Source organism: Dromiciops gliroides, chromosome 2 (assembly GCF_019393635.1).
Source record: "Dromiciops gliroides isolate mDroGli1 chromosome 2, mDroGli1.pri, whole genome shotgun sequence".
Lineage (NCBI taxonomy): Eukaryota > Metazoa > Chordata > Mammalia > Microbiotheria > Microbiotheriidae > Dromiciops > Dromiciops gliroides.
In genome coordinates, this window is record NC_057862.1 from 170,896,215 (window position 1) to 170,911,325 (window position 15,111).

Genomic DNA, 15,111 nt, shown 5'->3' on the forward strand with positions numbered 1-15,111 from the left:
CACTGTTTCAAATTTGATCCAACTTGTGCTTTTCTTGGGTAGGACTTTTTTTGACCAACAGTGAATAGAGCACAGGACTTGGGGCTAGGAAGACCTGAGTTCAAGTCTTACCTCAGACCTTTAATAGCTCTGTGATTCTTGGCAAGTCACTCACCTCTCTGTAACTTAGCTTCCTCATCTTTAAAATAAGGATAAACACAGCACCTACATCAAGGGGTTGTGGGGCAGCTAGGTGGTTTAGTGGATAGAGTGCTGCTCCCGAAGTCAGAAAGACTCCTCTTTGTGAGTTCAAATTTGGCTTCAGATACTTACCGGCTGTGTGACCCTGGGCAAATCACTTAACCCTATCTGCTTCAGTTTCCTCATTTGTAAAATGAGCTGGAGAAGGAAATGGCAAAACACTCTAGTATCTTTTATGGAGGGCAATGAGGGTTAAGTTCTTTGACCAGGGTCACACAGCTAAGTAAGTGTCAAGTGTCTGAGGCTGTATTTGAACTCAGTTCCTCCTGAATTCAGAGCTGGTACTTTATTGCACACCCTAGCTGCCTCTCCCCCCCCCCCCATATCTTTGCCAAGAAAACCCCAAATGGGGTCAGGAAGAGTCAGACATGATTAAACAAAACACCAAATGGTTGAAATGAGGATTAAATAAGTTAACATATATAAAGTGCTTTGCAAACCTTAAAATGCTAGCTGTTGTTTTTGTTGTTACTGTTGTTATTGAAGTGGCAAGAAATTCTCCACATTCTCTTTTGGGCTTCTCTCTACTCCTCCAATTTCTTTGCTTTTCAGACTTCTAGTGACTAATTTAAAAATCTATGTTCCATTTTTATTTTGTCATTTGAACTGCTTTGACTTCTTTTATTCCTCAGCTTTTTTATTTTTTCACTTTTTAAATTGAGAAATCAAGATTTCTTATATCCTTTTGTTTTCCAAATTCCATTCTGTGCATTTCTTTGTCACTGCCTTTAATTGAGTGATTTGGTTTAACAAGTTTTCAGCTGTACGTACCAGCTGGACATTGATGTAATCTTTATTATGTCTGCAATAGATTTATTAAGTTGCTTCCAGACATTGTCCTTAGGAGCACTCCTGGATAGCTCTCTCTTCCTTTTCCTTCTAAGGTTCTCAGCATTGTAACACCTGAAGCCTATACTGTTGTCTGGGACCTGACATATTATGGGAGAGAATGCATTGCTTCATGATGACTAGTTTGAACACCCCTGTTTTGGTATCATTGGTCTGTCAATTGTATTTATACTGTTAAATTCAAAAAAGGCTTATCACAATTCCATTTTAAGTATGCCCAATCCCTTTCGAAAATCATTTGATACATCTGAATTACTTTTGTCATCTCTCTTATTATTAGGTGGTTCCTTTGGAGTGTGTGCTAGGTGTAGACTTTTTTTCCTAAGATTTAAAAAAAATTCCTTTCTTCCTACTATTTTGTTTCTGCAGTTAGATTTTCCTAAATGACTTTGATACAATTCTGTTCTCACAGGTTCTTTCCTCAACCCTGACTCCTTCCCATTTACCTATCCTTTCCCTAGTTTGGAGATTTTACTTAAATATTCTCTCTCTCTCCCTTTCTCTCTCCCTCTCTCTATTTGTTCACTTATACTTCTTTTCCCTCTCAATTAAATGGTTCTAGTTAAGAAGCTGAAATTTTTTTGAGGCAGAAGTGAGAAGGGAATGAATTCCAAGTGATAGGGTAAAGACATGGAGAAAAAGAGGTACAGTGTCATGCATATGGTGTCTCCATTCCAATTATGTTAAAACTTTTCCTCCTGAGATTATCAACGACCTTCTTAACACTAAATCCAATGGTAGTTAGTATGTTCTCACTGATACACAGAACTGGAAAGGACCGCAACGGTGATCTAGTCCAACCAAACTTGTCCAAGAATCCTCTCTACAACATATCTAACAAGTGGTTGTCTACCTTTTCCTTGAAAATCTCCAGGGAAGGTGAATCCCAAGACAACAATTCCACTTTGGGATACTTCTAATTGTAAGGGAAGTATTCCTTACTTCAATCTTAAATTTGTCTTTTTATAACTTCTAACTCGTATCATAGGTGCTTATGTGTGTGCCTTTTCTCCTTTCTAAACTGAATTACTTGAAGGGAGGACTTCTGTCCTATTTCATGCTATATCCTAGCATCCATCACTTTGTTTTGCATGCAATAGGTGCTTAATAAATGCTTTGATGCATTAAATGGATTGAATTATAGTTGGTGATAGCAAGTATGAGAAAAAGACTTAACCTATTTACTCTGTACTAGGCAAAAAAAAAACAAAAAAAAAGGTCAGGGTTTTAGGGAGAATCCAGAGAGCTAAAATCAGTGTGCTTCAGTCTTAAGGAGCTCTGAATATTAAATTTCATTAAATATTCTGGAAATAATTTAGGCAGACCGTGAGATTTAACACAGCAGATCATCATTCATTTATTTAGTCTGGTCTAGCAGCTGCCTTCACATCATTTGCACAAAAAAGGAATAAAATGCCTAACTCTTAATGCTGTATATAGTATGAAATGCAAAAATAATTTGAAGTTTTAATAGGATACTGAATGTTGCCAACTATCAGAAAAAATTTGCATTTCAATATGTGTGGGCGCAGATTGTGTTATGGTGGCCAAAGGCAACCTCATTTTCCATTTTCCATTGTTCTCATTCACAACTCATAGACACCAAAACCCAGGGCCTCCTTTCATCACTGCGGTGCCTAGAACTAGACCCCTTCCAAGTCCTGAATCATCTGTATTGATCTCGGCAGTCGCTGGCTGGATCATTTCACTTTAGAGCTTCATTAACATTCGGTGTTAATTGTCTTTCACTTTTCCACTCATTGGCCTTACCTGAAGGAGACTTCTGACACCATCCCTAAAGCAGTCTGCTGCTACTGCGGCATAGAAAGCCTTAATGTTGTTCTTGAGAAGCCAGGCCTGTTTCTTCGCCATGCCACTGTTCATCTCCTTCACACACTCCTTGCGCGGTCCCTGTATAACACAATGAAATATTGGTTGGTCAAAAGCCGTGGCATTCTACCTCAAGCCGTGGTTGGTTTTTAAAGGACAAAAATAGGTGGCCAGGACCTTTTAGGCTGAGGAAGGGGAGAGTACCTCCCGAAAGTCCACAAAAATCCAGCCTTCCCTCCCCAAACTCAGCACTGTTTATAGTATTCACATTCTAGCCAAGGAGTCTGGGGTTATTAGCATGTGATTAATTAACTGCAAAGATTCTGAGTGAATCGGGAGGAGGCAGCTGGTGATGAGCCTGAACTCATGCCAGAGCTGTGATGAAAGTGACTCAGGGGGAAGGTGCCAACAGTCTTTGGCTCAGCCTTCAGGGTCACTTTTAGGAATGGTGAGTCCATCATGGCCACAGCACACATTTAAAGAAGCACATAGAACTTAGTGGGCAGAGAAGATGATGTGCTGTAGCCCTATGTAGTTCATACACCATTAGAACTGGCAGGGACTTCAAGGGGTTGAACTAGGCAAACCCCTCATTTTGCAAATGGGAAAACTGAGGCCCAGAGAATTTAGGTAACTTTCCCAAAGTCACAAAGTAAGTGAGTGGCAGAATTCTAGTTTCTGACTTCTCTTTATTGCACTAGCTTGCCACTGTCCTGTTTCTTTAAAAAACAAAACAGTAACAACAACAAAAAACCTATACCTTTGATTTCTATTAGTGTAGGGAGTTTTCCATCAGTGCAGATCAGAACCTTCTTTGTAATTTCTAGTCGTAGAGAACTGCCTGGATATTGAGAAGTTAAGCGACTTGCCTGGGGTCACACAGGAAGTATGTATCTGAGTCAGGACTTGAACCCAAGTCTTCCAAAGTCTGAGGCCAGTCTTTTTCTCCACTATGTCATGTTTTTATTTACATGTATCTGCCCCATTCAGATAATTGGGGAAGGGGAGCAGTGAAAAGGGTAGTCCAGATCTTTGATTTTATCAGTTTCCTAATGTGGAAACTCCCATCACCAATGCACACAGCAACTAATCACCCAAAGCATAGTTTTAGAGAGCTTTCTGGGACAATGAAGGGTTAAATAGCTTGCTCATATTCTCACAGCTAGAGTATCAGAGACAAGATCTGCATGTGGGCATCCTGAACCAGATATTCTATAAACATATTCCATAGGCAACCATGCTTGAGTTTCATAGGAGACTCAAGCTCAACATGTCCAAACAGAACTCCTTGTTTTTCCCACAAACCCTCCCCTTCATCCAAACTTCTCTATTCTGTCAAGGGCACCATCATTTCCCCACAGTTGTACTCTCAGACTTGCAATCTCAGTGTCACCCTCAACTCCTAAACCTCACTCACCTCACATGTCTAATCCATTGCCAAACTACCTTCACAGCATCTCTTGTATTGGTCCCATTCTCTCTATTTGCATTGCATTTCTCTTTTTATATAGCCATCGCTCTAGTTCAGGCCCTCATCCCCTCTCACCTAGACCAAAGCCATAACTTTCTAATTAGTCTTCCTTTTGATTCTCTCCTCACTCCAATCCATCCTCAAACTCAGTTGCCAAAATTATTTTTCCTAAAGAGTAGGTCTCCTCGTTTCATCTCCTACTCAGTAAACTCCACTGGCTCCCATTTGGCATTCAAGATCAAATGCACATATCTAGCTATTTACATGTTATTATCTCCCATTAGAATATTGGCTCCCTGAAGACAGACACTATTTTTGCCCTTAGTATCCTCAGTGTTAAACTCAGTGCCTGGAATATAGTTTTTATTGTTGCTCAGTCATTTCAGTCATATCTGACTCTGTGTCACCTCATCTGGCGTTTTCTTAGCAAAGATACTGGAGTGGTTTGCCATAAGTAGTTAATAAATGCTTGTTGATCGAGTGACACCAAGGCCATTATATCAGGAGTGTCCAACTCAAATAGAAATGTATACCTACAGAGGCATATTGACTTAGGAAACCACAATTTTAATATTATTTATGTCATGCTGTATTTTTATTTATTTTGTTAAACATTTCCCATTACATTTTCATTTGGTTCAGGTGCAATTTGATGTGCTGCATCTTATTTTCACCTCCTTAGACAATATGTTAGCTCCTTTTTACTTCCGTTTCAGCTCAAGTATTTTTGGAAGGGATTTTAGTGGTCATTTAAGTCCAACCATCTCTTTTGTAATTCTGGGAGATTAGAGGCCTTCAAAGGTTCAGTAACTTGGCCGAGTCACCCAGGTAATAAATGGGAGAGGCAATATTTGAATTCAGGCCCTCTAAATCGAAATGCAATGCAATTTCAATGGTGTCTGGTACTGTGAAAGAGAAGCATGAGAGATGGCTCTTATCCTTAGGGAGTTTTCAATGTAGTTGGAGGGCTAGACCTACCTATAAACTTGGTAAGAAGCATTCTTTGCAGGGATTTTATTTTTCAGCCACTCTGTGAAGTGATGAAATTGGAGACATTAGAAGCTACTAAGAAGCTGGTGTGATTGAGGGTAAAGAGAATTGGAGTAGATATTAGGAGATTGGGATTATAGCCCTGGTTCTAATACTAGCTAGCCACATGACCTTGGGCAAGTATCTTGGTCTCTCTGAGCAGCTGGAAAAGGAAGGAGATGGATTACTAACCCAAGGGTTCCTCAACTTTTTTTGTCGTATTGCCTTTTGTGGAAGTCTGTTGAAATCTGTGGACCTCTTCTCAGAATAATGATTTTAAATGAATAATATAAAATAATAAGATTACAAAGGAAATCAATGACATTAAAATGCCGTTATCAAAATATCTTTTTTAGAAAACAAGTTCACAGACCCTAGGTTAAGAACCTCTATACTAAATCACCTCTAAGGTCCCTATCAACTCTAAAATTCTATTCAATATGGGATTTAACTTGAGTCTATCTTGGGTCTCTCTGCCCTACTATGCGGTACAAAGCAAAGAAGGGAAATGCAATGCAGGGCATCCAACAAAGAGGGTAGGCATGGGACAGAAAAATCACTGCCAGGTCCAGGAAAGATGTGCCTTAACATCAGCCTACAAATTGCACTACCATGACTGTGAACCCCTGGGGAAACTGGCACTTATTTAAATAAATACAGTCAAACGTATATCTATTAGTATTACAAAAATCCAAATTAAACATTAACTGTGACAGTGAGATTTACTTTAGTGCCCGGGTTTGCCATATTGTGAAGTCATAAAAATATTTCATGCAGAATCTCTCTTTGCTGAAAGTTATTATGCTATCATTGTCGCACACATATTAATGTGGAAGCAAAGCTGCCATAGAGATGCCACGGGAGAAAAGCAAATAAAAAAAAAATGAGAGAGAGAGAGAGACATGCAGGGACAGAGTCCTCTGACTTCTCACCATGAGTCAGAATCACAGAAGTGGATTTTATCACCCAATTAAAATACTTGGACAGCCAACTTCATCCCAAAAATGAAGCCAGCATTTCAGGAGACAAAACCACAGACTTGTTAGGTAGTTTTTTTCCTTTCTTTTTACAGGAAACATCAAATGTGACATGATCTTGACAACACAGGTCTGAGGAAAGGGTGAAGAGTTTGCAATTATTTAGTCTCCGGAACAGGTGGTGATGAGGTGGCTAGATCACTGTCTTTGAATAGAGCAAAGGTTATTCTGTGAAGAGGACAGTGAACAAATTTTCTCCGATTCTACTAAAGATAAAAGAAAAGAAATGGACCTGAATTGTAGTAGTGCTAGGGTGGAAAGTAGTCTGTTCTGTCCAGATTCCTCTGATGGCAAATTATATCTGTACTTACGTGTACATACACCTATACACACACATACATACATAGGAACAAATCTAAAAAATAGATGTATTCATTCATTCATTTATTTATCTATTTATTTATTCATTTAATTATTTATTTAATAGATGTATTTATTATAGCTACCAATCAGAAGATTAAAACAAACTCATTTCTTTTCTTTTGGAACCAGAAGAGGAAAACAAACCACTCCCTGCGCCCCCCCCCCCCCAAAAAAAAAAAAAACAGAAAGAAAGACTTGTCTTACTAATCTATTTCAATCCAATTCAAAAACATTTTTTAAGTGAGACAATTGGGGTTAAGTGACTTGCCGAGGGTCACACAGCTAGTAAGTGTCAAGTGTCTGAGGCCAGATTTGAACTCAGGTCGTCCTGAATCCAAGGCCAGTGCTCTATCCACTGTGCCACCTAGCTGCCCCTCAAAAAACGTTTTTGAAGGCATAGAGTGTGTAGAACACTGTGATAAGCCCTGAGGGAGATACAAATTTTAAGTAAGACAAGTTTAGTAGAGGGATTTGGCATATACAGAAATTCATATGTCTAGTACATATATACACACATATATTTCACATCTGCTAAAAAGTCATAGTATATGCATACATGTGTATAGACATATTCATATGTACACATGCATACATATATGTATAAACATATATAGTCTCCCAACACACATATGTATGCAAATAAATTGATTTCCTCTAATTGACTTCTCCATCTCACATATCTCCCTATTTTACATAGCTGCCAAAGTGATTTTGCTCAAGTACAAGTGTGAACAAATGAATACTGAGTTGCTGAGAATAAAAATAGGGTATGGATGGAGTGGAAGACTGTAAACTGAGGACTGAAGTAACTGAATGTGTTTATATGTATGGAAAATACATATGTGTTTGGGTTTGCATTCATTGAAGATCATAGGATGTAGAAGGGACCTCTGAGGTTATCTAGTCTAATCCCTTTATTTTACAGATGAGGAAACAGGCCCAGGGAGGGTAAATGAATTGCCCAGGGTCACCAAGGTAGTAAGCACCAAAGGTGGGATTTAAACTCATATGTGTATGTAAATACGTATATACAAGTATATTCCTATATGTTCATATACACACATATATACATGTATACATATATATACATAATATAGGGGGAGATAAAATATTTAAATACTAGGTTGCTATCAGCCATGAAGCTTAGTAGGGTGTTTGACTTATAAACAAATTCATTATGTCTCATATACATATGTGTGTATGAGATACACACATATACATATGCATACACATAACACACATATATTATATACATATTCTATTCATTCTCTCTCTCTATATATATGTATGTATACAATCATGTACACACACATATATTCAGTCTCTCAGGAGATTGAGATGGAGTAAAGAAAGGTTAACATCATGAAAACCCAGAGAGGGGAGATCACTTAAGGAGAATGTGGTCAACAGTATCTAAAACTACAGACAGATGGAGGGATAAGAATTGTGAAAAATGGCATTGTATGTCAATTAAGAGATCATTGGTAACTTTGAAGGGAGCAGTTTTAGTTGAATGATGAGGTTGGAAGCCAGATTGGATGCGGTTTAGAATAAAGAGAGAAAAGAGAGAGGAATGATTGAATGAAGCCGTCTTCTTCAAGTTTAGCTGAGAAAGGAAGGCGGCACAAAGGATGATAGCTAACAATAATGGTAACATTAGATAAGAGCTTTTTTAAAGATGAAGGGGACTTGGGTACATGGGTGGGGAGTGAGTAAATATGGAAAGATTGAAGATATATGTAGGTATTTATGTGTCTGTGTGTAAGAGAGAGAAATATAAAGAAACAGAGAAAGACAGACAGAGACAGAGAGAGTCAGAGAGATCCAGAGAGACATAGGGGATAATGTATTAGAGAATATGGAAGGGGTTGGAATCACTTACTCTGTCACTGCTTCTGACCTGTTCAGGGCCTAGGGATGAAGGGGGAGTCACGGAATGGTACTTTTGGGTTAGTTCAAAATTATGTTTTCTAATTTCAACTAGGCCTTCAATGCTATATGGAAACTCCCCTTTCCTTCTCTTATAACCTTCTCACATGATAACAATACCAGACTTTCTCCCCTTTCTTTAAGGCCCTTAGTTCTATTACTTGCCCCACCTCCATAGCTTTTTCAACTCTACTAAAAAGAATAATGCCTTCTGACTTGAATTCATTCAATTCTCCTCCTTGGTACTTAAAAAGCTCTTCACTTTTCCTTCTTCTTGTTGGGGAGGATGAAGTGGACCTTTTCCTGACTAGTTCTAACTTGGTGTCTTTGATCTCATCATCTCTTGTTCTTCTCCAGATCTTGAATTTTTCAATCACCCCTATTCCCTCGGTTTCATCCCTTTCTGCCCTCAATGGATCCTTCCCTTTTGCTTGCAGACAGACATATTCAAGAGTTGTATGTCTTAAAAACAAACAAAACAACCCACTTCCCTTTGTTGCAGAAAGCCCTACTTTCTCCTCCTTTTAACTGCCAACTGTCATGCCTCCATCCACTGTCTTCTCTTCCTTTTCACCCACTGACTACTCAAATCTTTTCAGTTGGACTTTGACACTTTACTGATATTTTTCTTTCCAAACTGATAATGACTTTCCTGACTGTCCTGCTACCTCTCTGATTGCTCCTTTTTATGTTCCCTTTATGTTCTTATTCCTTCTATTGACCCCCAAATATGAACATTCCCTATGGCTCCATCCTAGGCTCTTTTCAATTTCTTTTTTTTCTTTTCATTTTTTTTTTTAGGCAATGGGGGTTAAGTGACTTGCCCACGGTCACACAGCTAGTAAGTGTCAAGTGTCTGAGGCCGGATTTGAACTCAGGTACTCCTGAATCCAGGGCTGGTGCTTTAACCACTGCGTCATCTAGCTGCCCCCTTCTTTTCAATTTCTACTAAGCTATTAAGTAATTATCAAGCACATAGCAAGTTCCAGGAACCATGCTACACACCAGGGATAAAAAGATTAAAATACCAATTAAATAACCCCCGCTCTCATAGAGCTTACTTTTGCTAATGGTGGGCACCAAGGACATGAATCTGTGTAATGGATGTTTGAGGACTAGCTAGCATTGTGGAATGTTCAGAGGGACTCTAATTCTCTCTTAGCCCTGAGAAAGATTTTGGATTGTCGTGGTCTTTATGTCGGAAGGCAGACTTGAGAGACCTGGGAGTTTTTAAGGAGACACACTCAGTCTGTAAGAGAGAAGACTTCGAGGAAGGAACCCCTGATGAGTATGCGTATGAACCAAGCAGCGGCAGAAGATGACATCTTCGGCATCTCTAGGACCTCCACCAAAATGAGAGAATCAGCAGCTTGGGGGCAAGCAGGTGAAAGGAGAGCTGAACTTGCCAGAGAAAGGAGAGACAGAGGTGGTCCTTTGAGCCCTGCAGGCATCTTGGAACAGAGAGTTGAGATTGAAGTTGCTAGTTATGATCGTTTCTTTGAGGACTGAGAAAAGTTCCAAAAGGTCAGCTCTTTCTCAAATTCTCCTCCCTTTGCCTGACCAGTAGCAGTCACTGTAACATACTCTGCTCACTTCTTTTAATTAAACTTTTCCTGTATCCTGATTTTGCCTCAAATATGTTAAACTAGAGATTAGCTAGAAATATGCAAATTTTTAAATTAGGGCAGAGAGCCAAACTTTTGTCTGAATTTTAGGGATTTTCCTTAACTGGGAGATTTGAACTATTGTCATTGTATTGATAAACTTTTTTATTAATATATAAACTACATCACATAAAAGGACCACAGAGACCCAAGGGCCATTATACTGTCTCTATGCTAAATATGGGCTCACTTTTCTAACAGTGTCCACTAATTAAACCTATAATCTCTAATGTGGGAAAGGGAGAAAGTCAGAATGAAGGCAGGTGAAACCTGTGGGGTATTCAGCTTTGCCCCTTCCAGAGGAGAGAAGGGAGCAGAAAGGATCAAGTGCCTTCCCCAGGGCTACCCATCAGTATTACAAACTACACATATAAAGAATAACTACAAAATAAATATAAGGTCATTAGCAAGGGAGTTGAGAGCATTTGGGATATAAGGAAAAGCTTTTTTGTAGAAGGTTGTTTTTGATCTGCATCTTGAAAGAGGTGAAGGATTGTGAGGTACAGATGTGGAAGGAGTGCATTCCAGTCTCGGGGGATAGCCAGTGCCAAGGCATGAAGACCATTGATTTCAGGTATAGGAATAATGAATGATAAAGGCTAGAAAGATAGGTTGGGGCCAGGTGGTAAAGGGTTTTGTTTTTTCTTTTGGTTTGTTTTTGTGGGGCAATGGGGGTTAAGTGACTTGCCCAGGGTCACACAGCTAGTAAGTGTCAAGTGTCTGAGGCCAGATTTGAACACAGGTACTCCTAAATCCAGGGCCAGTGCTTTATCCACTGCGCCACCTAGCTGCCCCCTGGTAAAGGGTTTTAAAAGTTCAAGAAGAGAGCTTATATTTTATCCTCAAAGCAATAGGGAGTTTGTTGAGTAGGGTAATGACATAGACAGATACATGCTTTAAAAAAATCATTTTGGCAGCTGCATGGAGGATGGATTGGAGTTGGGAGAGACTTGAGGCAGTAGACCAAATAGGAGACCATCACAATGATGGCAATATTTTCTCTAATGATTTCAATTGCTATCTGCATGCAAATGACTCCCAAATCTACCACTCCCTTGAACTTCAATCAAGATTTCCAATTGCCTGTTGTATATCTCCACCTGGATATGCGTGTTATCCCACCAGTATAACTCAAACTGCAACAGATACTTGTTTAATTGAATCTTTCCTTTCAAAATCTGGCCATCCTAACTTCCCTGTTACTGTTAAAAGCATCATCATTACCTTAGTCATACAGGTTGAAACCTCCTACAACCCTCCCATCCATCCATGTTGATTAGTCCACCTCCCAATATCTCTTACATCCATCCCCTTCTCTCTACATATCCTACCACTAGTTCAAGCACTAATCCTTTCTGAACCATGCTATTAAAATTTTCTAATTGACCTGTCTGCTTCTAGTATTGCCTTCTCTAGTCACCATTTTTTGCCTCATTTATTACCCAGTCTTTTTTGTGTGTGTGTGAGGCAATGAGGGTTAAGTGATTTGCCCAGGGTCACACAGCTAGTAAGTGTCAAGTGTCTGAAGGCAGATTTGAACTCAGGTACTCCTGAATCCAGGGCTGGTGCTTTATCCACTGTGCAACCTAGCTGCCCCTATTACCCAGTCTTAATCACTGAATGGGTGTTGCCTCAGTCAGACTGAGACCCTGGAAAGACCTTAGCTTAAAAAGGCCAAGGTATCCCTCTGCATCGAGACCATCTCCAGTCATCCTGATGTATATCTTACCACTGGACGCAGAGGGTTCTGGAAGAAAGAGTGGGGCTGATGACTTTGCACCATCCTGCCTCACTTAAATCCAAATCACTTACAAGTCATGACATCACCTTCCTGATATCATTGGTCCTCTTTGAGAATGAAGGACAAACAACAACCTCTAATCAATCCTCTACTTGGTTACCAACATAATCTCCCTAAAATATAAGTTTGATTATGTCATGGCTCAAAAATATTCACTTCTTCTCACTTACCTCTAGTAAAAATACTATATGGCTGGGATTTAAAGCCCTCCACATTCTGGCTCCAACCTGTCTTTCCAGACTTATTTCATATCACTGTCCCTCATGCCCTCAATCTCCTGTCAAACTGGCATCTCAGGTGGACCCCAAACTTGACATTCTATCACCCATCTCTGTGCCTTCAAACAGGTTTTCCTACATTATTGGAATGTGTGCCCTTGCCTCCTCCTCCTTTTATCTCTGGTTTCTTTAAGACTTAGATAAGGCACCACCCACTATGAGAAGCTTTCCATATTACCTCCAGTTTTTGCTGCTCTCTTCCTTATTCTATCTACCCTGATTCCTTTCCACAATCTAATCTTTAGAGCAGAGGCAATTTTTTTTGGATCCCCACTAACTCACACAGTGCTTCACATTTAATAGATACTTAATAAATGTTTATTGAATTGAATTGGAGTATGTCTAATGAGGGCTGGTAAAAAATAAATTTATCTAAAGACCTGCAAATGTTATGGTAAGAGGTTAAGCTGAAGAGTAAGGGAAACCAGGAAAACAGGATGTATCTATCAAGGCAGATGCCATGGACAGTTACAGGTGTAACATGAAGAAAAAACAATGGAAAGGAGCAGTAAGTCATAATATCCAAGAAGCCAGAAATGAAACCCAAGACCTTATGATATCTATAGTCAACTATAAAAAGTATGGGATAACAAACAAGGTAACTGGAGATTCTAAAGGAGAGAGGCAAATTCACATAGGAATCACTGAAATGTGGTGGGAGGGCACTTAGCACTAGAGGAGAATGGATATGGAAGGGTACAGGGAAAGAGGCTACTCCTGTGGTTTCATTGATTCAGGGCTAAGATGTCAAGTGTGCCCCCTTCCCCAATACTCCCAAGTGCCAAGGGAACTAGATTAAAATGTAATTGGGAAATATTTAATAAAATAAATTAAAATTTAATAAAACATAGACAATATTACATTTTTAAACCAAGTCCATATGTGCTGTGCAGAGATTCTTATGTACAGCTTAATGGCCCCTTGTTTCTACTTGAGTTTGACACCATTGATTTAGGGAACTATTAAATGAGAAAACTCTCTCTATCAATGCAGGTCAGCACCTCCCTGCAACTTACAGTCTTAGAGAATTTTGTAGGGCACTGAGAGGTTACCTGAGTTTTCTCAGGGTCACACAGTCAATGTATATCAGAGATCTTACCAGTTCTGAGGCCCGATCTCATTCTCCTGTGCCATACTGAATATCCCATTTAGAAAGAACAGAATAGATAAAAAGGGATTGTGAATTTTTTTTGGGGGGGGGATTGTGAAATATGTGTTAAGAAAATGTTCTAGTGAAGAGATACAGGAACTTAAGTAGGGAAACATGGTAGAGAGTTTTTGGGTGAGGATCAATGGAATGAAAATGCCTGGATAGAAGGAAATAGACAAGTGATTGTAAAAACAGATCACTAGCCTATATAACAGTATGACAGTGTAAGTAATAGGGAGGTGTAACAATTGGAATAACGCCACCTGCTGGATACTTACTGTAGAAGAGTTCTGCCCATGAAGGGAAGGTCTTTGAGGGCAAGACCAGGAGTCAGGAAGTGACGCGGACTAGTGGGAGGAGGAAGGAAGAGACTGGCGCTCAGTCTCGCTCTCTTTCCTCTGGACTCTGGTGGAGAGTGGAGCTAGAAATGTGCTCTCCCTTTAATAGATAGGAATCTAGGCCTTTCTCTCTCTCTTTACCAAATTCTTATTCTCCTTAATAAATGCTTAAAAGTCTAACTCTTGCTAAAGCTTATAATTTATTGGCGACCACTCATTAGATATTTTAGACAGTTTAGCTAGAATTTTAACCCTTAACAGATGGCTGACCATGAAGAGGAAAGCTAAACCTGTCTTCTGATCTTCTGGTTGGGTAAGAAATTTCCCCTACCCTTTAAACTGCTAAGTACTGGCGCACTGGCTGTGTTTTCCCTTTAAATTTTTTCGAATGGACCTTTTAAACTCCCTAATTACCCTATTTTTGATTTTAGTCTGTTTAACCAGACAAATGGGAGATAAGATCATGTTAATGCTTTGTTTTTGTGGATTTTCTATTTTTCTTTTTATTTTTGTTAAAAGAGCCAGCAACTTACTCACACAAGGAAATATCTCTCCCTCTCCCAACCATGCTTTTTCAGAGAAACCTGAAGAGATTCCCGCAGCTTTTCCCAGTTCTAACAGTAATTGTTGCTCTAATTTTGCATGCCTGGAGGCAATGACCCACCCTCTAGTAGCTTTTAATCCCCTAGCGCCTGGAGGCAAAGTGGGGGAAGAGGAATCCAGGCCTGAGTTCAAAATCAAGTCTGATTCAAATTGCGCTGGTCCCTCCCCTCCTCTCCAAACCCCACCCTCTACTCCTCCCATGGCCAAGCCCATTGCTTCCCCTGCCTGGGAAGTCCAGAGAACTGATGCGCATGCTCAACTTTCTCTAACTACATTTGCAGCTTCAGGCTCAGCCCTTTCCCAGCCTGGCTGTGCTTCTGAGACAACCTTAGAAAGCCCTTTAAATTCCAGATATGCTTGTTTTGTTCATAATTTTGCTAACCTGCTTTTGTCTTTAATTAGTAATCTTATAAAGCATTTGTATGGTGAAAAGACTGACAGACAATATAGAGGGGTTAAAGAAGAAAAACTTAAGCTGAATAAGAATGACAATCATCACCATAGTTCAAGACTCTGCTTCTTTTGCCAT

At 39.5% G+C, this 15,111-nt stretch overlaps 1 protein-coding gene across 2 annotated transcripts in view; it reads right to left on the bottom strand.

Annotated features, from left to right (window-relative positions):
- SLC12A1 (solute carrier family 12 member 1) overlaps positions 1–15,111 on the bottom strand; it is a 135,220-nt gene that overhangs the window by 52,381 nt on the left and 67,728 nt on the right. For both annotated transcript variants that reach the window (XM_043984361.1, XM_043984362.1), the window contains one exon: positions 2,860–3,000. In XM_043984361.1, the coding sequence (XP_043840296.1) occupies positions 2,860–3,000 (141 nt within the window). The remainder of the gene's footprint in view (positions 1–2,859; positions 3,001–15,111) is intronic.